Source organism: Anopheles merus, chromosome 2L (assembly GCF_017562075.2).
Source record: "Anopheles merus strain MAF chromosome 2L, AmerM5.1, whole genome shotgun sequence".
Classification (NCBI taxonomy): Eukaryota; Metazoa; Arthropoda; class Insecta; order Diptera; family Culicidae; genus Anopheles; species Anopheles merus.
Genome location: NC_054083.1, coordinates 14588152 through 14616096, shown reverse-complemented (window position 1 = coordinate 14616096; position 27945 = coordinate 14588152). Strand labels below are relative to the sequence as shown.

Here is a 27945-nt window from a genome sequence, read left to right as displayed (position 1 = left end):
GGACCACTTCTGTTAACGCCACGGACCACAGGTTGAGGACCTCTGGTTTACATAATGAAGCAATACGGACAAATCCGCTTCTTCTGATTGAAAAAAATATATAAACGGGTTTGTTCCGAACAATAACACTTAATTCAATTGCTTGACACTTAAAGTTTATTTAATATATTTGTACCACTATAAATTACACCACGATTGGTATCTTTACCCTACTGCTTAAAAATATGATGCTTCATGTCTGTCCACTAGAGTCACACTCGTATCGGATGAATATTTTTGTACCGACTTAACTTCCCTTCTTTCAAGTTCGCCTTCGTGGCGCAATCGGTTAGCGCGTTCGGCTGTTAACCGAAAGGTTGGTGGTTCGAGTCCACCCGGGGGCGGCGATCTATTTTGTCGTACCTGTTGCAACACTGAGTTACTGATTTACTCAATAACCAACTTCGTTTACTTACCTATTTATTATCATTATCATCTTATCCTATCCTTATGCTCTTTTTTATAGCTTTTTATCCTATGCTTCCATTTATCCATCTATCCTATTAAAAGCATAATTAAATCTCTCAACCACACAAATAGTATTGCGTTATGTTAGCTGTCATCGTAAGAATGTTAACATTTGATGTTAAACATTAGTGAATCGTATTAGTACGACTGATCTCAAACTATTATGGACATTGTTTAGTTCTGTGCGAAAAAAAAATTACATTTGCCAAATAATAGAAAAAAATAAATTTAAGTTATGCCAACGACACATCTTTCATTCCATTATACACAACAAATCCTCCCTCCCCCTCCCCCCTCAACCCTTCTCACACACACATCTACACATTGCTTTAATCACAGCGGGACGACGGTAAAATATCAGAGCGACTACAAAAAACTCATCGCCCCCGGGTGGACTCGAACCACCAACCTTTCGGTTAACAGCCGAACGCGCTAACCGATTGCGCCACGAAGGCGATATGCTCTTCCGCTCCTTATGCACCTATAAATACTTATAGCTACGATTTTGTTGCACTCCTTTATGATCACAGACAAACATGAATTTGAACAATCATAAAGCGATTCATCACATACTCTGAAAAACAATCAACAGCCAGGTTGCAATTGAAAATAAAAATGAATTATGTGAAATAACAATTTCTGTGTGAACTAATGTAAAATCTTTGAACACAAATTTCCCAAACAACGCGGATGAAACCATCAACTGTCTGTTATATAGCAAGGCGGCTTAGATGACTTTCATTTGTTTAGTTTACGGTAATTATGCTGATATCACAATAGTAAGATGATAATAGTTTGCAAATATACCTACAGATTCATTTAGTTGCAAGTAAAATCCTCCTCGATGTGTTCTTTCCGGATCAAGTTAGACTAAAAACTAAGACATCTAGGCCATACTTATTTATGTTCCGCACTTGTCATTAAACCTCACATAGTTTCTTGTCACTAAATTGAATGTCAGTCGGGTGTAACACCAATATACGCAGCTTGCGATCCAGATCCACTACACCGAAATATTAGCACTTAAATTTCTTCATACAGTGCAATAGGAAAATCGGACATAACTTCATTTGACTCAAGCTGAATTTGTCCGGTTTTCCGATTGAGGTACTGTATTTAACCATCAAATGATATGAAATCCAAATACGCTTCCCAACTGTACTTTTCCTCACTGGATGTTTTAATAAATGTATAACGTATCGGCACCTGTTTTACGCCAAATCAGCAACTCACGAGCACTTTTCACTGGTTGTGAAGAATTACCAAGCGATCGCAACGAACTTCAACGCCACAAAACAATAAAAATGAATTCCCGGAATCTTCCCAAACATCCATGGCAAGGTGCGATTGTCAACACTAAATGCAGTAAAGGCCAATAAAATCAGTGGCGCACTATACAGACAAAAAATTGCCTAGGCAACCAACGCATCTTCGGTTCTGAATTATGAAATATTTAAAATGAAAAAAAAAAAAACTATTAACAAATGAAATTAATTATTCATATAATCAGAAACATTCTATTTTCGCTATTATATTATATAATATTTATTTCAAGAAACAAACCGCTAAAACGTTATCCTGGTTCGCAGAGTCCATTTATTTATTCACAAATAATATTCAGATGTGTATATTATATTACGTTTGGTTCCCGAAATTTTCTTGCATTGTATTGCTCTCGGCAAAGGCAATCATTAGAGACAGTGTAACAAAATATGCTGCAAAGTACAGTATTAAATACACATAGTAATAACAGTCGATTGTACGGCGGCACATGCCTGGCACAGGGCCCGGCCACAACAACATATCAATAGGCGTTTTTTAAGCATGCCAGAAGAAGTAAATATGTTTGTACTTTAGATTGATTCCGTTTTTTGTTGCACATGGCGGCATTACACAGCTGTGTTAAAATACTACGTTTACTAAACAGTCGCTGTGTAACAAAATACATGCGGTTCGTCGCTTCGACACGAAAAATGAGAAAAATCGTACAAAAAAAAACAACATTATTGCGTTATTTCAATAACAAACAGGCTATAACGGAATTAAGTTACGTTGCAGCAAGTAACCGCGCTCCATTCCTTCAGGTGCTTCTGCTGTTCGGTAATAGTCATCATCATGCTCCCGATCACGGCCCGAAACGGAACACACTTTTTACAGTTTTTGCCATCCGATTACGTATGCTGCTGCTGAACCTTGGCCAAAAGTTGCTGCATTTCCTCGGCGAGTCGGGCACGTCTTGCCGCGACCGATATGAGGAGAATCTTTTTGGTTGGTCCAGATGAGCCGAACATTTTCTTCAGTGTCTTCTTGCCGTCCCGATTGTGGAGCAGAAGCTCGACCCCGTCGTTCAGTGTGGAGATACTCAGAATTTCCGTCCATTTGTGTGTCCACTCGGACTGTGTTGAGACAGAGAGAGAGAGAGAAAGAAAGCGAGATTACTACGCGAAAAACGAAAGGTGACAGACACTAGAGACCGGCACAAGACTAAACCTGCGCTAGAAGCGTACCTGCCATCCACCAAACATTTCACTCTTGGTTGCATAGATAATGCGACTATCCGTCAGCACGACGACATCCTTATTGTCAATGATCACCTCGTAATAAGCGTATGCGTCCGTAGCAGCAAATTTCCCTTTATCAATTTCCCTGTTTCGAAGCACAGAAATAGCAAAGTATAAGCCACACGTTACAGAAGCGTAAAAAACGACCCCCTCTAATACCAACTCCCTCCAGCGGGAGTCACACTGGACCAATCATCATATCACCCTACCTTAACAGCTTACAGCCTTCCGCTTCCTTGCGATTGTACGGCCGAACAATGCCGTCCTTGTGTAGGTAGCGGGGAGGACGCAAGCGTATCGCTTCATCGGACAGTTCCGTTGCACGCTTGACCGCGTCGAAACTGCCACTAGCGAAATCGGTCACTCCCGCTATCGGTCGAGCAACGAGACCCACCGCACCTTTGCCCAGACCCTTGAAGAATCCCTCGACGCCCTCCTCCTTAGCGCCACTGATCGGTTTGGTAAACACTCCCGTAACACCGTCGAACACGCCCATCACCAGGCCCTTGCCGCTGCGAGCGATGCCTTCCTGCAGGCTGGCCGGTTTTTTGTTCATCGCATCACGGCGCTTCTTCTGGAAATCGTCGTCGAACGTCAACGCCGCCAAACCCTTGCCCATGGCACCAGTTATTCTGCAACAAGTTGGTGTTGAATTAAAACCCCTGCTGTTACCATTCAAACCACCAGCTACACTTACTTTGAAACGGCACCGGCCGCTCCGCCAACCGTATGCCCGAACAGAGACTTTACGCCGAGCACGAGGCCCTCGGCGAACTCGCCCGGCCCTTGTATCGCTCCCTGGAACGGTTCGTAGAACAGATCTTCGACGCCCTTGGTAAAACCAACCACCAACCCGTACGGATTGCCGATCACGTCCAGCCCCAGGACCAGCACGTACAGCTGCTTAACCGCCTGCCCGCTGTAGTGTGTCACGCACTCCGAGACGAGCTGCCGCTGGGTGAGGAACTGATATTCGCGCTCGAAGAACGCCAGCCGGAACACGACATCGTTGATGTCGGTTAACGTTACGCCAACGCCCTGCAGAATCGTCGACAGGATGCCGGGCAGTGCCTTCGATTCGGAGCCAGCCATCGAGAAGCTGACGTGAATTTTGAGCGGCCCCAGGTGAAGGTTGTCGTAAAAGTTCTTCACCTCCTGCTGCGACTGAATGGCTACGTGCGCGTGCAGCGGTTGCGTTTGAAGCTTCAGATCCTCGGCAAACAGTCGTTTCTGTGGAAACAAAAAAAAAAGGAAATTGAAACGCATTACTTACACAAGTCGCCTTTAAACAATGGCCGCAAAAATGCTTACTGCTTCCGTTTCGGTGATTTCGCTGCTGATCATTTCGCAGATTTCATTTATAAACAGCAGATCCACCTTCACGTGGAACTCCTGTATTAGCACGCGCAGATACTTGAACTGCTTAATGTTCGAGTGCGGAATGATGCGCTGCACCATGCTCATCTCGACGAACGGCTTGAACTCGGTCGTCGCCGCCACACTCTTGGGCGGCGGAACCGGTGCCAGCACGACGGGGAATATGCAATCGACCAGCTGGTTGTCGATCTGGATGCGGTTAACCTTTGCGTGGAACTGCAGCTGATGGCTGGACGATTTCATCTCCACCCACAGCCCCGGATAGAACGTACGCTTGATCGCCCGATCGGTCGATTTGTGCAGGATCATATTCTGGAAGTCGATGCCGATGCGCGACTCCGCATCCAGCTGGTAGGACTTGCTTGCCACCGTGCCCACCTCCTGGTCGCGCAGATACTGCTGATATTGATTTTCCATGTTGATCGTTTCCTGTATCTTCATCTGGCGGAACCTGCCCGATCGCTTGCACTCCTCCCAGATCACGCCGGAGCTGGCGATACCGATGTACATCAGGTCGGTCGGTTTGGCATTGTTGACCAACGACAGCCCGATGCCGTGTATCTCCAGCTTTACCTCTTGCGTCACCTGATCTAGCCGGCTAGCGCTATGGACGCCGTAAGCAATGTTACAGTTATCCGTGATGAGCAGCACGCGCTGCGTACCGTTCAGAAACGATACCCAGTAGATAACGCCATCCGTCGGGGATTTGAACTCGCTGATACCGTCACGCCGAAGATCGTTTTCGATCGGCTGAGCTTTCGGGCCACTTTCCCACACGATCTTGCGCTCCCCGGCCGGATCGATCCAGGTGTGCAGCACCATCTGGGACGGCATCAGTATTTTCCCATTCACGTCACCCTTCTCCTTGAACGCGAACGGCTCACAGGTATGGTTCATTAGCAGTGCAGGCGCATCCCCGGGATAGTAGCCGGTGAACGTGATATAGATGGCCCCCTCCGTAACGTGCACGTCCACGTTAATGCCGCCGTAACGGTTGCGCAACTGCAGCAGCGTGCACTGCACCTCGGTGTATTTGAACGGTGCCGTCACTTCGGGCAGATCGCAACTCTTCACCTTCAGCATGCGATTTTCCTCCGTCTTCGGCCACAGCGGCACGCACTCATTCACACCGACCTTCGTCCACGGATCTCCCGGCCGCAGATGTTCCTGCACCTCGACGTCAAAGTTTGCCCGATTGATCAGCACAAAGTAGGGCATGAACACGATCTGCTTCGTGAGCGAATTGTGCGTCAGCGTGTTGTTAACACCGATCTGATAGGTCATGTTGTTAGCTTGGCACAGTACGACGCCACTCGAGCCGGCCACGTCGAGCGAGAATTTGTCGCTCCATTCCCCGGTGTCGACGCGGATCGCTGCCTTCTTTTTCCCGAAGAATACCTTCTCGCGGAAGGAGAACAGTATCGGGCCCTCGTACTCGGGCGGATGATACAGTATGTTGGTATTCTCGTCGTTGGCCTAAACCGGACACAATAGTTTAGTGATGGGTGTAATAATAAAAATAATAATAATAAAAAAACCATTAGCTTCTAGTAAACATAAACAAAACACCCTTAGCATATATCGTTTGGGGCTGAGTGACAACAAAATAACATCAAAACGTAAACAACACTGAACACGAACGAAAAGTAATAAGTAACAACACCGAGGTGCTCGAGCGATGCATGCATACAACGATGCTTCCAGATAATTCGGTGAACGAGTGGCATAAAGCATTCCTTCCCTTTTGATTCATACACAACGAACTGGTTGACCGATAGTCGTAAGATTAGATGCGAATGACAAGACCAATACCAAAAATACATTAAAATACAGTTTAAATTGCTAGCTTCACACGCACTTGTTAACCGCCACCCCATACAATTCCGATGCAATGCCACTGCCTTATTTGCCAGCTAAATTTGAATGGAATATATGCAACTTACGAAGGATGTTGTTTCTTTTTCTAGAATGTTAGCATTTCTTTATGACCTTTAATTTTTTGCGTATGTGTGAAATATACTTTACTATGTAATTGTTCTATTGCAAAATGGCTGTGCTTTCTAGAGTAGAACATAACAGAAAAAAACAAACACAATAAAACCTACTTCATCCCTGGAAACACAACTGTTTAATAATTTCCAAAGCATCGGACACACATACTTCGACGGAAGCTGCAAGCAGTCGTAAGTGGTTAAATTACCATTAATCGTTTTAATCGTTAAAATGTAAGCAAGGAGTAGATTTTTAAAATAGAAATCTGAGAAGAGTTTACTTTATCAGTCGCAAAATATTACCATTATCAAGTTTGGAAACAAAAGATTAAATTAATAAATCAATTGACGCTGGCTACGCTAAAGATCTAATCTAACGCAACATAAATTCAATTACTAAACAAGTTGCAAATAAAGATAATTAGGCGTGAAAATTGTACTTAATTCAACGGTGAGAAGCATATTTAACATTGCTTACAGTTTAAACCAAGCAAAAACACATTATTTACACACGTAAACAACAGTCAAACCGTAAAGTAGATCAAGGTCTAAGTCGTTTTCAATTCCATAACATGTTTACAATTTGTATTAAGATAGTTAAAGTGGATCCTGTCCTAAGTAACCAGTAAATTTCCGATTGAAAACAAACCAGATCATTGCTTTCTTAGAACGAGAACGACCCATTAAACGCAATTTAGAGGATGAAAAAACACATAAACAAACGGGTAAATGGCACAGTAACACAATCGAAGAGCGAGTTGATATGTAAAAAAGAAAAAGCTATCCTGTACCAAGAGAACAGTAAAAGATTGTGAAAACGGTTTGGAAAATGGAAAATGGAATAAAGCTGAAAGAGGATACCTTGTAATTCGTTTTACCGGCTAATTCTTTCTTCTCCGTTTTGCTGGATTTCTGTACCGACGCGAAGACAAACACCAGCACACACACACATACAGATACATGGGGACGATTTGTTGAACATGTTTTCGCAAAACCAACCAGCATATTACGGCGATAATAGATTCGATAGACACGGAGATTTCGAGTTTTTATTTTTTTGGTCAAAATTGAAACATCACCAAGCACAGGCGCCGAGGACACATATAACACAGGCAAAGGGTCAAATGTCAAACGAGCACGCACATGGAGACGGAATTCAACGAAACAGACAGAAGTAACAGTACAGTAGTTGAGATGAAACGAAACAGAAATGAATGTGAAAATGTTTACCATTTACCGCGAATAATATGTTTTTTTTTAAGAAATAGAAATAACGAATATGAAGTAATACAGTATCGTAATACATTGGCGAAATCCGTGATGAGAAATAGGATAAAGAACCATGAGTAAGAGATAAAATAGACAAAGAGAAAGGAGAAGTAAATTTGAATTTGAAATGAATCTTAACAGTTACTCCATAGTGGTACTGTGGTACGATTTATGGTTAAGTGGAATGAATGGTATGAAAATCGAAACAACATAAGATAACAATAGATCAAAAAGAATCTGAAAACAGGTAAATTTGTAACTAGTTGCTTTAAAAAGTGCAATAATGTAAGGACCGCTCAGGAACCTTCATTATACAAACATAAGGTGTCAAAAGCTTGTAACAACAACGTACCCTAGCAAGTACAAAACGGACGAAGAGAGTTGTTTTGGTGCATAGAAATTATAAAATCGTACAATTAAAGACTTTAAAAAAGGGGAGCTTATTTGCTAGTCTAGTCTTACCCGATAGCTCAGCATTAGTCCGGTTTTGTTCAGCATCCAGAATGGACAGTATACGATCAAGGTTAAACCGTCGGCACGATTTTCATACCTAAAATTGATTTCATCGTTATATCGGTCTTGGCATGCTAGGAGCACCATGTGTACCAACTAAACTTACTTTACTCCAAGCTGCAGGGACATAACCTCTACGGAATCGTATGCATTGAAGGCCCAAACGCCAAACTCGGGTGGCTGAGCGGGTATATCCGTTGTGCACGACCAGTCCTTGTCCAAATAGCCAACGAGCTAAAACCGATGGGATAGACAGTGAAACAATAAAATCTCCACCAATACCCTTGCCACTAGCTGCCTACCCTTGCCACAATGTAGGAAGTTTCCGTTGTCGAACGTGCCGAGGTTTTCACCGTCGGCAGATGAAGCAACTCCCCAGGACGAAGCAGCTTTTCACCATAATCCAAATAATCCTCTCCGGCAACCGTTGAGGCGGTGGAAAGACTTTCGTTGCTCGTTACTAAACCAGTGTCCAGTTCACGGCGCACCGAGCATCCGGCAACGGAAATGGTCAGTCCGATTGGTAAAGCATTGCGCAGCATGAATGGAGGGCGCAGGTGAATTTCGTAGCAAGCACTCAGCATGGTATGGTTGGACGATATCATGTAGAACACATCTTGGCGTTGGCGAACAGCCTGTAACAAGAATAAACATGAAATGATGCTTACACATTGTCTTTCAATTTCAATTTGTATTCACACTTACATTAATGTAAAATGGTTCAAACGTTTTGATTGGATCACACTGGAGCGCCTTCATTAGCTCGAAGCTATTTGGTGACTCTTTCCAGCTGATGCCTTGCGCCGAGGAATGGTAGCCTTTCATGGAGAAGTGCAGCTCCTTCGAGTCGTTGTACAAGTAGTACAGTGGTACATTCAGGTATCCGCCGGCCCGCACCTCGCCGATGTGATACTTTTCGTGGTCGATAAACTGGAACACGTCTATCGGGACGGTAAAGTGATTGTACACCTGTACGATGCTACGCAACACCAACACAGTACAGCCGTGTTCGATTTTCACCTCCGAAATAATGCCCCACGCCTCCTGGCCCGTGCTGCGGAAGAGCGGGAAGTACCGTTTGTCGGACTTGTACACCGGCAGAGTCAGTTCCTTGTCCGTGTCGCCAACGATCACCTTCACGAACATGCGCTTGCTCGTGTCCTTATCGTCCAGCACCGTGAGGATCGTGCTGCGTTCGAAACTGTGCTGCTTCGGTTGCAGCTGCAAACGCCCATTCGGCATTATAATGCAGCTGCCTATCGATTGTTCCTCGTCGGCCGACTGTTCAAATGCAACCAGCTCGTCCAGGTGCGTGGAGGTAAGATGGGACCGGTGGATGTTGAAATCACTGGCAGCCAAATTTACCTTCACATCCTGGCCTGTATCGTTGCGCACTACGTACGGGGCTTGTATTTCCGATTTAATTATTCCATCCCGCTTGATAGCTTCCGAAAACGCTTTGCCAAGATTCTGCACCACATCGAGGCAGGTTTTGGTGACCGTCATTTCCAGACTGTCCCTTGAAGCGATATGCATTCGCGTGGTCGGTTCCCGCGACCGATCCTCGTGGTGGTCCACCTCCAGATCGAACGTTAGCTCCCAAGGAATATTCGTTATTTGACCATTCGGCTGCTCGCTTACGTTAGGTTCGATGACGTACTCCCACAGCGCAAGCGCCTGGTTGTAGTACGACATACTCAAGCGCAGCGAGCTACTTATCTTCATGTCCGAGCTCCAGTTGGCTACCGATCCTTCCAAGCTTGTCTTGATGTACAGCATAGGAATTGTGTTCGTACCGAGACCAGTTTCCACAATCAGCGAAATGCACGGTATGTCAATCATGCACTTTTCCTCCTTGATCTCGATCGTTCGCATCGATTCCAAGCTCAGCGCGTCTTCGGCCAACTCTGGCTGAATGAACCAATACTGGTCCGGATCGAACTCTTTTACATGCCACAAATCCACACAATCGTTCGCTGTTGCCGATTCGTCTAATCTTGACTGCTCCTTAGCGGTTAGAGTTTGGAGCGCATTGTTCATGAGCTCGATCACTGCCGGCGATACGGAGAGTTCTATTTCCGTGCAGTTTATGCTCAGATGCAAACCAAGCCCCTCAGGGGTTGAACCGTTCAAGCTAATGGAACATGGGCGTACAACGTAGTGCTTCGTAGAGTTGCGTCGTTCAGGATTAAACTCCGCGTAGTACAGGCAGAGATCCTTCAGCTCTCCCTTGATGATTTGACGCTCCCCTATTAGCCGAACGTTTAGCGATATCTCGTTGTTCAGTATCAGTGCGTAACAGTTGATGTCATCCATTTTCTCCACCAAAATAATGTCCGGCTGTTCGATCTTCAGAATTACCGTAATTTGTCCTGCTTCTTGCTGTTGGCTGACGGGACCAGCGGATGTGCTCGCGCGTCGCAAACGCTCCGTTTGTTCGACTTCTGCCGCTTGGATCGCTTTTTGCTCAACCAGCTCTTCGGGCTGCAGAAACTGTTGCAGCTTCAACAGAAAGTCCACCGAAAGGATCAAATTAAAGCTGGACACTTTCACGTCCGCAAACATATCGCTTTCCTTCATGTTGAAGGTGATATTAATCATCGAACGTAAGGGAAACGCCATCGATGATTCCGGCTCCTCGTCACAATCTTTCACGCTGGACAGATCCATCGAAGATTCTTGCGATCGACGTTCCATTAACCTGGTGAGCATATTTTCACGGTTTGGTCGAATATCGTCCAGCCTGATGTCGCAAAGCACTATTGCTGTGTTTAAGCTACCGTCTGTTAGCTTCCTTCCTTGCAAGGACAAGTAAAACACCTCAAATCCTGCCAACCCTTCACCAGGAGCTAGGAAGGAAATAAAAAAAATAAAACATGTTATACTATCATTGGCAAATCAACTTTAACTTCATCTTACCTGTGAAAAGTTTAATGTTGATGCTATCCACTTGGAAGCTAAACTTAAGGAAAGTATCCACTTTTGCCGGCTCAACTGGCCTATCGGACGGTTTGTTTTCTGACGCTTTCAATTGTGCCATATCCACACCGAACGGTTTAGCCGCTGCTTTTTTAGCCACTGCCGTCCAGTTTGATTTCGCTGAAGAGAGTTGGAAATTGATTGAAATTAGTATGACAATAAATGCAAATAGCTTTTTTGTTTTCAAATAATACATTCAAAAAGGTGAATTTTGAATTTTAGCTAAAAGACCTTGGAAACAACAAAACCTGGTTTTCGGATAAGTACCCAACAATGATAAATTTGCCAATAGTATCAAATACACCACATGCAATTGTACACTATTTACTTAGCTTACCGTCAGGCGACAGATTTACATCGGCAATTGTAGTAACAGCGTTATTGTAGCACACTACGAGTATCGTTTAACAATCGTGGTAGTATCACGATAGGAATTCATTGACAATTCACGTACAAGACAGCAACAAACAGAAAGCACATATGCAATATGCAGTACGTTAATAGCAGCGATCATTACGCAAAGCAGAGTAAAGCACAAAAAAAAAGATAAAAGCAAAAACGGGAAAAAGTAAGAAAAGGATACAAATGGAAAAGAAAACAAACATAATGACGATGAAAATATAAACAACAATGAATGAATGAACGAATGAATGAACGAATGAATGAACGAATGAATGAACGAATGAATGAACGACTGAATGAATGCATGAATGAATGAATGAATAAATGAATGAATTAATGAATGTTTGAATGATTGCAATGTTTGACTGATCAACGACTGAACATACATCAGCATTAATGACCATAATGAGATGCTAATTAGGTTGCTTAGAACTGAAATCTTGCAGCGCGTGGTATCAAGCACTTAATCTATCATGATAACAGTGTTCTTAACAAATGTATGCAAAATTACTATATTACAAGCAGTTGAATAATACGGCTCATTCATTCGCTTACTAAAAATCGAATAGCGAGCATACCTTGTGGACTAGTGGGCGATTTTTCAATTTTCACTGGTTTCTTGAATTCCTCCTGTCCTTCAGTCATATTCTTAGATAAAATCTGCATTATCACGCTGTAATCGGTGGCTATAAAGTTCAGCTGTTGATAGGAAGATGATTTATTATTCGCTCAAATCGGAAAGAATCAGCGAATCAACAAATACCCACCTCAACCGCTTTCAGTCGTCCCGAAATGTCCATGTCTGGATGATCCCGGTACCAACCGGAGGAGAGGTTCCGCTTCATAATCAACGTAAAACTAGTCGGACTAAGCACTGCTCCCTGATCTGGCACAACTCCATAGGATACGTCCTCGGAACCGTACCGCGAAAAGGATTCCCCACTCGATTCCGTTTGCGAAACCTCCACCTTTGCTAGCTTCATATCCTTTAGCTCGATTTTCATCTCATCGATGACCGCGGGTCCGTGCTGGTGGTCCGTCGGAATATCCTTGAAATTGTTAGTTATGCTTAGGTGGCCAAAATCCATCGCAACCGCTTTCAAGCTTTTCGAATCGACCGGTATGATGATGATCGGAGCTTTCACTTTAATGTTCAACTTCATTCGAGTGGCCTGCGTGTACGCTTCGACGACATTGTTCTTTGCCGCTTCGGCTGCGGCAGCGCTCGCGTCTTTGATGCGTTGCTGAGCTGCTTGGAAATTGTCCAAGAATGCAAGCACGGACGTCACGAACCAGTTGAGGAAAACGATCCGTGCACATCCCATCACCACCTCGATACGCATGTTGTCGGAATTGTAGTCTGAGGTGGCGTCCAGATCGAACAGTATCACCTGCACGTGCAGTGCATCGTCACCGATGATGGACAGTATTTTACTGTGTATGGTAGCTGGATTGGTGTCGGTAAGGACTATATCCTCTAGCCGCAGCTTTATTTCCGTGTAGGAGGTTTTCATAATAACACTGCTCGTTAGGTTTTTGACCTAGCAAAGAAATAAAATATTGGATGTATTATTTCATGCAAAAAACCAAATATTTCTCTCAATTAAACTTACTTCGAGCACGGCCAAAGATCGCTTGTCATTTTGCAGCTCCACCGTGACATCCTCCAGCTTTGCCATCACCCTGACTTTGATACTATCTACAATTGATTGACGTTTACGAGAAACTATTGTCAATAATAGTCGAACAGTGTGTCACAACGTGGAGTAAAAATGTTGTGTGATCGTATCGTATACATATCGGGGCAGTGAAGGGCAGAGAAGAGTGTCGTGTCCAGCAGAATGTTTGAGCAGTGCGTTGTTGTCGGATGGTGTTGTGATCGTTGTTACATATCGCGTAAAACATCACACAAACACACATACACACACATAAAGACAAACAGGAAACCGTTAATATTGGAGCATGCATGCGTAGGACGTCGAACGCGTCAGGTGTACGGCCGTCAGGTACCGTCGTTGTGGTAAGGATTGTGTGTATTGTAACATCGGTAACATCGTTCGTCACAACACATCACATGAACAGAAACCGAAACAGTGGCAAACATAGAAAAGGAAAAGATAAAAACACATCAAATGAAGCTATCTACTCGCTACATTACCCGTACAATTACTAAAATATGTTTTTCTTTTACTTCATTTGAAATTAGCTTCGACAACAGCTCCATGCTTTGAACATGTTCCGATTTTTAGCTACAAATCAAAACAAGGATACTAGAAAAAAAAACTAACTTTTTGGCAATTTTTCATCTTGAATTATTACATTTTCCTACATTGAAGTTTAAATAAATTAACTATTATGAAGTAAATCCAACATTTCAAAGTAAAACAATCGCTAGTGAGTTGAGAGCAAGCTTCTACAAGACTTTTGAGCTGTGTTTTAAATGTCGCTATCGAAATAACTCAGAATTAGTGAAAACAGCACGAAACAACCGTTACAAAAACCACGCCTTTACCTTTGCTGGTACTGCTGGTCACAATACCATCGTCCTCCAATATTGTGGGCAATCTTTCGCGTGCCGCATTTAGCAGAGCAGTGGCTGTGCTCTCCTCCTCATGTATCGTTGCAAAATGATCCTTCGGCTGTAGACCGTTTGCTTCCGACTCTTTCTTCTTGGCCACCGCTTCCATTCGCATCTGAAAATCGTTACCGAGCTGAATCAGCTCATTCAGTGCGTCCTCGTGCAGCAGCAACAGCAGGGTGGAAAAGTCGATGGCCACCTCCTGCTCCACCGATTCATACTTCGTTGTGAATTCGGGGCTGTTTTTCTTGCACTAAAAATCAAGCAAAAACGATAACTCATTATTCGAGCTTAACAGCACCGCTTCACCGACCCCACTCACATTGCTGTAGTTGACGGTGAACAGATAGTCGTCGTTGTTGTCGTACTTGGGCGTTTGGATGACGTTCAGCACGCGCTCCTGTTCGTTGCGCCAGCGGAACTGGTCCAGCGTGACGGCACCAAGCTTTAGGGCTACCTTCAGATCGTACGTACGCTGTACCATGGTCATTTCCAGCTGCTTCACTTTGAAAGCAATTATTTTACGCTGATTGCTACCAACCGAGCCCCCGTAGGGCACGTTGAAGGCCACACTTTTGTGCGGATGGTAGTCCTGCTCGACTGGTGACTGTGAGAATTCTTCGGTCGGTGTTGCAAACACATCCGACGAGCTGCTGCCGGTTCCACCACCATTCATTTTGAAAATAGTAAGAGAACATTCTGAAACGAACACAAACATGTTCAGTATTTAAGCACAACCCTTCACCCGATGCACCTTACCGTGTAGTTCGAACTTGATTTCCATATCAGTAAACTGCACTACGTCCCCATCAACCGCGTCGGCTGGGTTCAGTGCCTCCGGTGGGCGATGTATTTTCGGCAGCTTTACCTGCTTTTCATCCAAATACTTCAGCAACGACAGGCTGGAGCTGAACACGTTAGAGTCCTTCGCGATCGGGACCGGTTGCAGCTGCTCGTCGCTTTCGGGCAGTGGGATGCTGCTGACAATCGACAGCACCTCCAGCACCCGCTGCTCAGTAACGCACACGTTCACCGATGGTAGCACGCCGAATATTTTGCACTTCGGCAGCCGAGGATCGTCATCGATCACGCACAGATGGGCCGAGATGCGGAACGAGGTGGGCTCTAGCAGATGCAGCTCGGTCACCGCATTCACCCGCAGCGTGCCCTGCCAATCCTCGTCGAAGGTGGCCACGATCGCCTGCACATCGCGCACCTCCAGCACAAACTTGTCGTAACTTTGGCGGATGATTTCCGATAGGATTTCCTCTTGCCCGATGCCCTCCCCGTGCATGGTGTGGACGTCGCGCTGGTTGATTGGTCGCGGTTCGGTTTGCACCAGCAGCTTGCCCAAGCTGAGCACCAGCACCGATTCGCGGCTGGAGAATATGCCCCCGTGCGGCACGATGATGTAGCTGGGCATGATTTCGATGTTTAGCTCTAGCCGCGGGTGTTTGGCGATCGCGTACTGCAAGCCCGTCGCCGAACGCTCCTTGATATTCACCAACTTTTCGGCGGCGGCATCCGTTAACCTGCATTGAGAGATTGTTTAAAAAAAATATTGTTTCACTTCAAACGGCTGCAAAACTTACTGCGAAATTGTAGCCGTTCGTGGAGTTTGGAACACTTTGGCCAACTGAATAATGGTTTCGGCATCGTACACAATCTGCAGCGGCCTGGAAGTGACCACGACCCGCTGATCGCATAGCTTATCTTCCGGGTTCGTCTCAAACGACACGTCGAGCAGCGTCTTGGACCCTTCCAGTTGGGATTTTACCATGATGGGAAGTATTTCGCCTTGCCGAAGGCCGGAAATGGTAAGCTCCTGCATGCCCAACGAGGCCCTGAAACAAGAAATGCAAAGGTTGATTTAAGCACATGTTTGTCTCGACAGTAGAGGGGCATTGTCTTTACTTCATAGCGCCCGCAGAGGGCCGTTGCTGTACGCCACAGATCACGTTCTTCAGCTCAAGCAGCATTACACGATTCAGCACGGTTTCCTTATCCGACAGCTCGGACTTTATCGAGACTTCCAGCGAGTTCAGCTCAAACTCCAGTATCTGAGCGACGTAGTGTTCCGGCAGCTCGGTCGGCGCATCATTTTCCTGATAGCCGATGGCCTGGAACAGTTTGGCCTTTTCCGCCGGCGTCATTGCTGCTTCGAACTGCTTCTCTGCAAAGGTAAAGGTAAATGCGCATTGTGTTAGTGTAAGTATGTGTGAAATTTCCCACCCCGACCACTTACTAATGTCACCACCGGCCGTATCCTCCTCCTTTTTAGCACCTCCGCCCCACCAGGAGCTGAACCACCCGGCAGCTTTTTGTTCCTCCGCCTGCCGCTTCCCTTCCTTTTCCACCTCCAGCGCCACCTTCTGCCGAATCACGACGATATTGTGCAGGTCGAGCATTTTCTCATACTCCTCGCTGCGGCTCACGATTTCGGGAGTCAGCTTCTTGGCGGTCAACTGCTGCCGGTACGCTTCCTCGTACCGGCGCAGGTTCTGCCGATGGCGCATCATGTTTTCCCACGACCAGTTCCGCCTGCGGCGGCGCACCTCCGTCTCCAGGATGCAGGTGTAGGCAAAGTGCCACCACTCCTTGTAGTTGCCCTTGTAGCCGAACCCGTACGGCCGGTACCTGCGGTACGGCATGGCACGCATCATGCGCCCGAACGCTTCCACCAGCTGCATGGTGTTTTGGAACTGTACACGCGTGATGCCGATGGCCAGCGTTTCCATGCACAGCTTCAGCTTGATCTTGGGCGCCGAGAACGGTGCGTCGCCCAGCTCCGGGTTTGGCGTCATCTCGAGGCACGCGCCCGAACTGATCGGTCCGAAGATGTAGTGATAGTCGACGGGTTGCCGCGTTTTGGACGCGATCGAAGCCTCGAACAGTGCCCGATACTCGGACGGATCCGAGTACTGGAACAGCTGCGTGTTGCAGTTCATGTACACCGAAAGCATTTCCAGCTGGGCCATCTTGTAAATTTTCGTCACCGACTCGGACACCAGCGTCTGCACCCAGTTCTCGTCCGTGGTGTGCACGCTCAGATTGCTCAGCGTCACGCCGAACGCGAACGGGTGCCCGGTGGTGGTCGTGTCCTCGTACCGGATATGGATGTCCGATATTTTGATCTGCACATTGTTCACGATCTGGGTGGTCAGCTTTTCCGCGAACGATTTGTCAGCCACCGGGGTTACCTTCTCCTTCTCTTCCTCGTTTTTCTTCGCCTGCTCGATGCGAGCCAGCTCCGCCTTCTTCGCCTCGAACGCAACGCGCTGCTCCTTTTCGTCATTGTAGCGCACGTCCGTGTTGGGCACGGCCAGCACATACAGCTTATCTACGATCGCTTCCACCGGGGCGCTGTAGAGATTTTTCCACGGAATTTTAAGCACCAGCTTCCCCAGATGCCCGTACAACGTTGTCACTGGCAGGTCGAGCTCTTTGAGAGCACTCTGCTTCAGGATGAGATTGTTGAGCACGACATCGCCTAAAAGAAAAGAGCGAAAATCATAGCGAATGTAGAAGAGCATCGAACAAGCTTCGTAGCCTCACAACCAGCCCCAACCCGACACTAACCACAAGCATCTCCACATCTCCCACTGCTTGATACTTGCCACTCCCTTGTTTATTCGAATTTCATATTTTTACTTTAATGTAAATATTAGGCAACTTTACGGCGTGTATCGACAATCTGACACGTATGTCTATTTTTACAGCATTGAATCACACCGGTGACCAGCGCTGCCAACGTACAGCGCCTCCATTACTGTGTGTGAGGAATTAAATGGAATACTTTATCGCAAATGACGTCAGCTTCTGTCGCCGTAAAGTAAAAAAGGGGAGTATTACTTCGAAAAGCAGAATTTTTCAAAAATGAGACACATGTTCTTGCTGTAGAGAGTACGGTAATAATAAAAATCTCCGCAAACACAGGCACAGATAACGGAGGGATATTACTCTTATCATGCCGCACTCAAGAAAAAGTGAAGTGCTTCACCGCGGCGCATTTGCACTTATTGATATGGTAAGCAATGATTTGTTGGGCAACGATCGATCGCCGCCTTTCAAGCGGCTCGATGGTCTTATCTGTTACGATTACGGGCGAGTTTACATATCTTGTAGCAAAATGAACACATTTTCGCACCTTGATTACACGGCAGTCATGATCTGTATGCGTGTGCGTAAGCATGCAAATCCCTATTATCTTGTTTTGTTTTCTATTGCAACCTTTTATTTTTGATTCGTTGGTTTAAATGTGTACATTAAGCAGTAGAAAAAATAGGAAAAAACCCTAAAATACAGGGTTTTCCAAGTCACTTTTAAAAGTGCATATTATTACAGAGTTTTCCAAGTCGAATCCTTTCGAATTTGCACATAATTACCACCTCCAGGATGTTTTTCAACAGCTGTCAAATGGTTTATTTTCGTTATAATATAATTTCAGTTCTTAGATATGATTTTCAACACACCACAAAGAACTGTCAAACTCAATCCAGCTTAATACGTGTTGAAAATCATACTGAAGAAAATAAAAATTATTATGATGAAAATGAAATATTAGTGTGTGGTGGAATGACTTCTTGCACGCGATAAATACAGGATTTTCCAAGTCAATTTCAAATGAAAACATTATTATTCACCACGTGCAAAATGCTATTCCATATTACTTTGATAATTCATTTCCATCATCATAATTTTTAATTTTTTCAGCATTTTCAGCAACACTTCAACTGTCAGCGGTTAACAGTTAACAGGTAACAGTCAAAACGATGGTCAAACGATGGCCCGTTGAAATATTGATAATTATGCTGAAGAAATTAAAAATTATTATGATGGAAATGAAATGTCAGATTGATGTGGATTAACATCTTGCACGCGGTGAATAACAATGTTTGCATTCGAAACTGACATGGAAAACCCAGTAATGATTTTTTATTTCTTCAGCATGATTTCCAACACTTCAACTGTCAACGGGTCATGCGATCCGCCTTCTAAACCTCGGTGAAAAAACGTTGGCAGCAGTAAGTAGAAGAGTTGAAAATCATGTTGAAGAAATTAAAACTTAATATGATGAAAATGAAAACCCTTCATTTTGTATAACAAATATTCGTGTTATTATTAATTTAAAAAAACATTCGTAAGAATTTTCTAACTAGCTTTTCCTGTGCGTTTTTTAAAGTTATAATTTTTTAAGAAAATCACGCTGAATCAATTTACAACATAATCCTTAAGTAAATAAAATTTCCAATGAAACAAATTCTGTTCCAACGACTCAATTTAAACAAAGTTGCCCACAGTTTAAAACCCATATAAGGATTCATCTTCTCGATCCGGAATGTACCAACGACCTCAACTAACTATCACTTTCTTTGACGCCGAAGCCGTACTACACGATTCCCCCCCGTATCCCCACAGCACGTCGTCGGTCTTTGCCGTTCGTTCATCGACAAACGAAACCGAACTTTGTCTAATCGATTTTTCATTTTGAAGTAAAAAACAGAAGCGTTGGAAATGAAAAGAAAAAAAAACGCTTTACCATAATCAGCAGTCCACCACCAAATACAGCATGCTAATCACGCATCCCCACCAAACCCAACCCATAAATCCGAACGGCCCGATATGTGTGCAGCGTTGGAGAGCTGTGAGAGAGTGGAGAGGGGGCTTGTTGTTGTGATCAGATTCGGCCGTGGTCGACGCTACCAAACCAGTAGCGTGCGCGAATAAAAAAGATGTCTTTGCCATCTTAGCAACCATTGCAGAGAGCAAAGTTTACGCGGTTTGGTGCGCGCACATCGTAACCATTACACATCTGCATCGCTCGTTTTTTTTTCCATTTCCCCCCATAAACCTACTCCCATACACCACTCACCACCCCAGATGCCAATTTTCAGCTGCTTCTTGTCCAGGTTTTCCACGTACTCCCCGACGAATCGGTTCAGCACGTCGGCGACGATGCTTTCGAACACCATCTTTCCTACTCCGCCTGCTCAGGTTACTGCTGCTGCTGCTGCTGCTCCGTCCAATTTGGTTGTATTAATCCGCTCGGGCTACCGCAATTGCATCGATACCGTGTCACCCAGCACACAACCGCCACCACCACCACCACCCCCTACATACACACGTGTTTATCGCTTTGTTTTCAAAGTTTTCTATTTTTGAGTGTACACTTTCCACCCCCAGCAGCACATATTCGTTGGTCGTATTTTACGCATCGACGAAAGAAAAACGTGCTACACCACCATTAAAATGCGACGCAGTCACAGGCAGGGCCGACCGTCACCTCGCCCAGCCCAGCCTTCCCGCCCGTCCGTTCACTATAGGGTCGTATTTCACGCTTTTCTACACTGTTATCAACCGCGCTCTGTAGCCTGAGTGTTTGGAAGAAGTGCTGCAGCAGCTGCTGCCACTTTTAGGCTGACCGGACGGAGACGGGACCTGGCAGCGGTGGGCACAATATGGTAGAACGCACAAACAAGTGTTTGTCACCACCTTTTCACTAACTATTGCCACTTGCACACTGGCCTAACACACTGGGGGGATATGGGTGATGGTTCGAGCTGAGCGAACAGCGATGACATCATTGGGTGCGATGGTGCCAGCCACACTACTACCAACCTGCACTTTACACGATCTAGCAACTGTTGGGGGTTTTTTTTTATTCTCCACCAAAGGTGTATCCGATTCCGCCTGCTACAGAGTCCAACCGGGGAACGATTTTCCTCGCTCCGTCTGTTGTTTTTCTTTTGTTACTACAAATCCACCCCACACGGTGGATTATGAACGTGCACGGTGCGCGGTAGTGATGACGACGGGGTGCCAGTAATCAAGTCGTACGGCACCTTCTTACTGACCCGTCTCGCTCGCCTTATCGCACATACCACACACACACACACTCATTTACACCGTTCCGATGAGTCACATGAATATTTTTTAAGAAAGCAAAAAAAACAAAAACTGTCACTTCACTATCTGCGTTCCGGATTTTACACACAGAAAAGAACCACCGTTTTCACAAGTGCGCACTTGTGAACCGTGCATGTGGTTCTGGCATTGTTCTGCGTGTGACAGCGCGCTGTCAAACCAGCGCAGCCAGCCGCGATGTTTCGTAGCAGCCGAAGCTTCCCCGAACCATGAACGAACCTTTGTTGATGGCCGCTTCGGCCAATCAGCTGGCGGCAAATTTGTAAACAAACCAACCGAAAGCATGTGCTTTTTGCTTTTTCTCCCCCCCTCTCCCGTTGCCATTCTATGCGTGACAGTTCCACAAGGGGGAGGGTGGCCCGCTGACAGCTGACCTGTCATGGTGCGTTCGGGTTGTTTACGCTGGAAGATTCGCAGGGAAAGGTTTCTTTCGGCACAGTTTAAACGCTTGCAAAAAGACTAACTCGCAGTCCCTTTATGTTTCAGTCTTCATTTCAACGAAATTCACTGTAGAGTTCAATTTATTTTCGATTAAACCCCCACCAAGATGCCATGGTTGCCACGCCCCGTCGCACTTTCCCAGCCGGAAAAATAGCCCATCCGGCTCACAGCTCGTCCCGGTTGTGCTTGCCCTTGTACTCTTTGTTCTCAATCGACACGTGCAGGCACCGGTCCTGCTCGACCAGGAAATCCTTCGCCTCCCAGGCCTGGGCCCCGTCCTTGAACATGAAGATGGCCCGATTGTCGTCGATCAGGTAACGTTCCGCCTGTATGTGGTTGTTCCACAGGCTGGTCTGCCACAGCTTGGTGATGTCCTCCGTTTCCTCCCGCGTCGGATTGCCGTTGACGGACACGAACGACATCAGGGTGCGGCCCTTCTTCGATAGTTTGAGAATGTTTTCCGGATTGGACGCGTCCACGCTGCCCATATCGATCGAGGGCGGTGGGCGCAAATGTTCCGGCAGCTCGTCCGGCTCGAGTGGATCGTCATCTTCCTGATTCCGGGAGTGAGCCAGGGTGGAAAGATTGCAAAACATCTTGTATCCAATTGTACCGTACCCGGCAACTAACACAGCCGTGTGCCGTGAACCTACCTCCCATTGCTCTAACAAGCGTTCCATGTCGGCATCGTTGAAATCGCGGATGTCTTTCTTCGCCCATGATGGTTTCTCACCTTCTTTGAACTTTTTCGCTACGGTTAAACTGTTGATAAGCAGACAAAGTACGACTATAGCGAGTAGTTTCTTCATATTGTAGAGTAAATATTGCAAACAGCCTTGTTTGTTGATGGGAATGCAAGCGAACACGCAAGTTGTCCAGCGATGACGTATGCGCACTGACGTTTGGAGAAAGTTACAGTAGAGGCTGCTCATCTCATGCCCCGGATTATCCGTTCGCTATGAAACGCAAATTTGGTGTTCGAAGGAAGCTGTAGCATAATTTACAGGAAATTAGTTATCTTAACTTTTACTGTTTTTGTTCAATTTATCATCCAATTCCAATTCTCCCCCCACTAAGGAAATGGAGCCTTGGGAGTGGGACGCCTCGTCACTGGAACTGTCATTTCAACACAGGGTCGTAGCTTCTGAGAAATATCATCTCGGAATTGCTTAACAAAAATAATTATTAAATAAGTATTTAGCAGTGTAATCGTTTCACTTGACAGAACTATAACAAATCCATATTATAATGAAAGCATACCGGTCACAGGTATCATTTGATTCCTCATCAAAATATTCAACAGCCAAATGCAACACATGCTAAATTCCAATACTTTTCAGCCCGGTTACATTTGTTCCAGCCGTTAGCGTAGCGGCATGTTGTTTGACCTTGCAGCGATAACGGCACGCAAGTGTCTACAGCAGACTTGAGAGGACAAGACAAAAGATCCCGCGCTGTACAAGAAGAAAGTTGCACCAAAATGGCTCCACTCAGTGCTCGCATTGGCCCATCGATTCTTAATGCCGATCTGTCCCAGCTGCACGAGGAATCGGAGAAGCTGCTCGCGAACGGTGCCGACTATCTGCATTTGGACGTGATGGACGGTACCTTCGTGCCGAACCTCACCTTTGGCCATCCGGTGGTGAAGTGTTTGCGAAACAAAATCAAGGTATATTTCACACGCGCTCACGCACGCTGGCTTTACCCTGAATTCAGTTTGTAAATAAACTACACACTCCCGTTTTAGGATGCATTTTTCGAGACGCACATGATGGTGCAGAATCCCCAGCAGTGGATTGAACCGATGGCCGATGCCGGTGTGCAGCAGTACACATTCCACATCGAACCGGTCCTCGATAGCGTAGCGGACGTCTGCAGGAAGGTGCGCGAGTCTGGCATGAAGGTCGGGCTGGCGCTCAAACCGGGCACGGCGGTGGAAGCGGTCCAGCAGTACATTGACAGTGCGGACATGGTGTTGGTGATGACGGTGGAGCCCGGCTTCGGGGGACAAAAGTTTATGGCCGATATGATGCCGAAGGTTCAGTGGCTAAGGGAGCACTACCCTGCCCTAGACATTGAGGTTGACGGTGGTGTTGGGCCGGCCACGATTGAGCAGTGCTCAAAGGCGGGTGCCAATATGATCGTTGCCGGAACTGCGATCATACGGGCCGACGATCAGGCGGCAGTGATTCGCGATTTGAGAAGTGCCGTGCAGAGTGCTATTAATCATGGAGGACAATGCTAATCACTGGCCGCACGCAATAATACGCTAAATATACCGATTTGCTAAAAAAATGTTAAAAACTTACAAAGTGTCTGTGTTTTAAAATTCGTGGTATAGCTACATCGCAAAGGCTATTCCTTCGATTATGAATTAATGTTACTAACTTGATTAAATTCATTATACTTGATAATACTAGTTCACTGGGCTTGATTACAGGTTTAAGCAAAGAAATTTCAAGCAAATGAAACTGTTTCCAGCTTGGTATTGATCAGGAATTTACATCGGCTTTTAAACAGATGCTGAACCCATACTGTTCTCGATATATAACTGACTCTATATATGTTTTGTTTCGTGGAACTGATCCTGATACCATACCGATTTTTGAAATTAGTTCCAAACCCATACCGCTCCTGAGACTGTTCCAAAACTATTGCTAGTATTGAAATTGTTCTTCAACTTGTAATGGTCATCGATCTCTATACACTGAGCTGTGTGAGGAAGATATGTTAAACACAATCGGCTAAAAACTAAACCCGATAGAATAAATATACCAAGCAACAACTTTCAGTCCTTGCAAGCACTTTGTCTAGTTACTAGTTAATTTGGCCAGGTTACATGGCTACGCCACTAAATTTCAAAGATTCCTTTTACTCTAAAAAGTACGCGGAAATTATTGTTTTCAAAACCCAATCGAAATGAGGTACTTATGACGAACCCCCTGGTTCTAACACCAAAACATATTTTTTTTCTGGTTCAAGAACTGCACATGACCTAGTGCCGGTCTAGGAACCGATACTGAACCTGTGCCGGTCTAGCAACCTATATTGAACCCATACAGGTCTTGGAATTAATACTACTCATACCGGTCCAAGAACAGATCGTGAACCCATACCTGCCCTGAAACCTATCATGAACCCATACGTGCCATGGAAATTAATATGAACCCACACCGGTCCTGAAACCGATCATAAACTCATACTGGTCCTGGAACCTACAGTGGCCGGCAAAATAAAGTGGCCACTACATACAATTTTACATGTTTTAATTTTTTTCCGTGAAAAATGAAGTTATTGTACTGGTTTATTTTTTAAAACATTGTTCTTCATATGCTTAAGAATGCGCAGTACCATAGCATGACAAAAATGAAAAGTTTGCATCAAGAAAAAATATTTTTTTCAAAATTGATCGAAATCATTGTGCCAAAATAAAGTGCCCACTTTATTCATTCTACAGAAAATATTTTTATGAACAAATATACCACCAAATTTATAATTTATATGCATTTCTCTCCCATTCTTTACATGCTCGAGGATCTTTGACGTAATTTATTTTGTTTTTATCTGCACATATTTGGCATTGGTTCTCCCTAAGAGTATTTCAGAGCTTTAACATATTTTGGTTTTCTTAATCACGTCACCACATTTGCATTAAAATGTGCACACTAAATCTCGATAAAATTAAAAGTACTAAGACTAAGTGAGAGCCATTAAAGGAGTTTTATTCGATTTGATTAAAAAAAATCTTCGTGTATAACTTGAGTCGTCTTCTTGTTGTAACATCAATTTATTTACTAACTCCGTATTTTTCACAGAAAACAGATAAATTCACATAGTATGCTTATATAGGTATTAGCTTTCATTACGCCGTCGATTTAAAGCATGCTCCCCACTTCTCGTATAGGAATCCCCTCCCTGGTCATCACATTGCACTTTTCATACATATTGGTTTGTTGGATCGCGTCTAGATATTTTTGAACATCAGTTCTAATTTGGACTCATCTGTCCAAATATCAGTTTAACGATATATCTGCATGTTCTTGATCATATTGAAGCCAATTGGCTTTGTTAGTCTTGCTGTAGATCGGACGAGGACCTTGGAGGACGCCACATCTAACGGACAGTAAATTACGAAAATGGCAATGTGATAGCTAGGGGGTGTTAATCTTTAGGAGTAGCGGGAAAACTGGTATGAATCGAAAATACAACTATGGCTGATACCTATTTTAACATTCTTCATCAATACTTTGGGAAAAAATGGGGTTTGGAAACTAAAAACATGTTCCAACAGGCTAACATCTCAACACACATAATCAATACAAAAAAACATTTCTCAACTAGTATCGTATAAAAACACCTTGCATGTCCTCCATAAAGTCTAAATCTTGGTGCCATCGAGAATTTGTGGCAGATTATAGGTGCGAAGGTGGATAAAACTGGTGTAACAAACAAATAAATTTAAATTTAATGCTCTTGATAACGCTTGAGAAGAATCAGATGCAAAAACTAGATGCAGAACTAGATAAACCTTTAGAAATTGAAAAAAAAATACGCCAAAGATCCTCAAACATGTAAAGAATGCGAGAGGAACGCATGTAAATTATTAGTTGGGTGTTATATTTGTTCATAAAAATATTTTCTGTAGAATGAATAAAGTGGGCACTTTATTTTGGCATAGTGATTTTTATCAATTTTGGAAAAAATATTTTTTCTTGAAGCAAACTTCTCATTTTTGTCATGCTATGGTACTGCGCATTCTTAAACATATCACAAACAATGTTTCAAAAAATAAAGCAGTACAATAACTTCATTTTTGCCAGAAAAAAATTAAATCATGTAAAATTGTAAGTAGTGGCCACTTTATTTTGCCGGCCACTGTATCATGAACCCATACCTGCCCTGGAAATCATGAACCTATACTGGTCCTTGAACAGATCATGAATCCATACTGGTTCTGGAAACGATAATGAACTCTTACTGGTCCTGGAACCTCTCATCAACCCACACCGGTTCTGGAACCGATCATAAACCCATAGCGGGACTGGCACTGATATTGAACCCATACCAGCCCTGGGATCTATCAAGAACTCATACCGGTCTTGGAACCGATCACGAACCCGTACCTGCCTTGAAACCTATCGTTTATCCCTTCCGGTCCAGAAACAAATCATGAACGCATGCCTGCCCTAAATCCTATTATGAACCCATTTCAGTTCCGAAACTGATACTGAACCCATACAGGTCCGGGAACCGATTATGAATCCATACCGGCGCTGAAACCGATCATGAGCCCATATCTGTTCTGGAACCGATCAAGAGCCCATATCGGCCCAGAAATAGCTCCCGATTTCATTTATTTTATAAAACAGTATCCAGATTCGGATTCGGAACGATACTTGCATACATGGTCCGGGTTTGGAACCGATTCAGTTCCAGCTCCAGTCGACAAATTATACCCGGTAGTACAGCGTAGCGTAGGAAATCAGCGTAAGAAATTTTGTACAATTTGTATAGTGTGATTTCATCGTTCGATGTTTTCTCACTCGCACTGAAAAAAAGGAAAAACCCTGGTTTATTTATTATTTTTTCTATTATTTTATTATATATTTAGTTTCTTATAAATTCCAGCCATTAGTTTACACAATTATATTATCATATTATTTATAATTACTTTTTATTTACTGTTTTTTTTCTCTGTTCTGCCCCCTTCCCATCATTGTTGCAGCTCTCACAATCTCTTTTTCGTTCGCGGTATTTTTTTTGTTTCCCCCGTCCTCGTTTTGTATTTTATGTTACCCACTATCGCCCCACACACCATGCACACACACACGCACGCACGCACGCACATTGGTTTGCATCGCGCGTTACATCGCGCCTCTCTCGTACACCGCAAACGTATTAGAGTAGGAGTAGTAGTGTAGTTTGGTAGTAGTAGTAGTAAGTAGCTGTGGTGGTGGTGGTGGTGATGGTCATGATGGTGATGGTTGTGTGGTGGTAATAGTAGCAGACGTTTCGTCCTGTCTCTTTGGGCCGCCGGGGAATGGTTGGTGCCTTCTTCTACCCCTCAGATCCCTGTTTGCTGTTATATTCGAGAGGAATGCAGCACTGGTGATAGTGCGTGTGTGCGTGTATGTGTGTGTGGATTTACCTAATGTGTTTTTACCCACCTTCATTACTACCACCAGCCCATGGGCACATTTGGGGTGCGGCGTTGTGTTGGCTGTCAAGTGTTTTCTTTTTTGTGTTGCTTCTCCCTTACTAAATGCTGCATCGTTTCTTCCGTCCGTATAGTATTTTGTTGGTTTGCTAGTTTACTTATCAACCGATGCTTGCCGTTTCTTACCGCTTCTTCCGGAGTGTTTGCTTCGTTTGCACACTCGCTTTCCGGTGCACACGCGAGCAT

At 44.7% G+C, this 27945-nt stretch overlaps 3 protein-coding genes and 2 non-coding genes across 8 annotated transcripts; 2 read left to right on the top strand and 3 right to left on the bottom strand.

Moving 5' to 3' along the window:
* Positions 1 to 309: 309 nt before the first annotated feature.
* Trnan-guu lies at positions 310 to 383 on the top strand. Its single transcript has one exon. It is a non-coding gene; the product is annotated as a tRNA-Asn (tRNA).
* Positions 384 to 888: 505 nt separating this feature from the next.
* Positions 889 to 962, bottom strand: Trnan-guu. The gene has a single exon. It is a non-coding gene; the product is annotated as a tRNA-Asn (tRNA).
* A 1397-nt stretch (positions 963 to 2359) lies between these two features.
* LOC121591689 (vacuolar protein sorting-associated protein 13) lies at positions 2360 to 21255 on the bottom strand. 4 transcript variants are annotated; one of them, XM_041912481.1, is made up of 22 exons: positions 20050 to 21255; positions 16423 to 17667; positions 16092 to 16350; positions 15770 to 16021; positions 14937 to 15709; positions 14500 to 14876; positions 14112 to 14430; positions 13213 to 13325; positions 12367 to 13140; positions 12178 to 12298; positions 11535 to 11588; positions 11138 to 11317; positions 8924 to 11067; positions 8521 to 8853; positions 8325 to 8452; positions 8168 to 8255; positions 7298 to 7348; positions 4380 to 5921; positions 3766 to 4298; positions 3278 to 3700; positions 3015 to 3153; positions 2360 to 2903 (listed from the first exon to the last, which is right to left on the bottom strand). In XM_041912481.1, exons 1-22 carry the CDS (start codon positions 20147 to 20149, stop codon positions 2679 to 2681), a joined length of 10173 nt encoding a protein of 3390 aa, XP_041768415.1. In that variant the 5' UTR covers positions 20150 to 21255; the 3' UTR covers positions 2360 to 2678. The 4 variants fall into 4 exon arrangements, with proteins under 4 accessions (XP_041768415.1, XP_041768416.1, XP_041768417.1 ...); XM_041912482.1 differs by having other exon boundaries at positions 13213 to 13298; XM_041912483.1 differs by lacking the exon at positions 7298 to 7348.
* Positions 21256 to 21581: 326 nt separating this feature from the next.
* On the bottom strand, positions 21582 to 22457 carry LOC121593930 (LDLR chaperone boca). Its single transcript, XM_041916728.1, has 2 exons — positions 22196 to 22457; positions 21582 to 22096 (listed from the first exon to the last, which is right to left on the bottom strand). The coding sequence occupies exons 1-2, from the start codon at positions 22349 to 22351 to the stop codon at positions 21707 to 21709; spliced, it is 546 nt and encodes a 181-aa protein (XP_041772662.1). The 5' UTR covers positions 22352 to 22457; the 3' UTR covers positions 21582 to 21706.
* A 51-nt stretch (positions 22458 to 22508) lies between these two features.
* LOC121593928 (ribulose-phosphate 3-epimerase) lies at positions 22509 to 23846 on the top strand. Its single transcript, XM_041916727.1, has 3 exons — positions 22509 to 22811; positions 22883 to 23211; positions 23290 to 23846. The coding sequence occupies exons 2-3, from the start codon at positions 23023 to 23025 to the stop codon at positions 23785 to 23787; spliced, it is 687 nt and encodes a 228-aa protein (XP_041772661.1). The 5' UTR covers positions 22509 to 22811; positions 22883 to 23022; the 3' UTR covers positions 23788 to 23846.
* The last annotated feature ends 4099 nt before the right edge of the window (positions 23847 to 27945 follow it).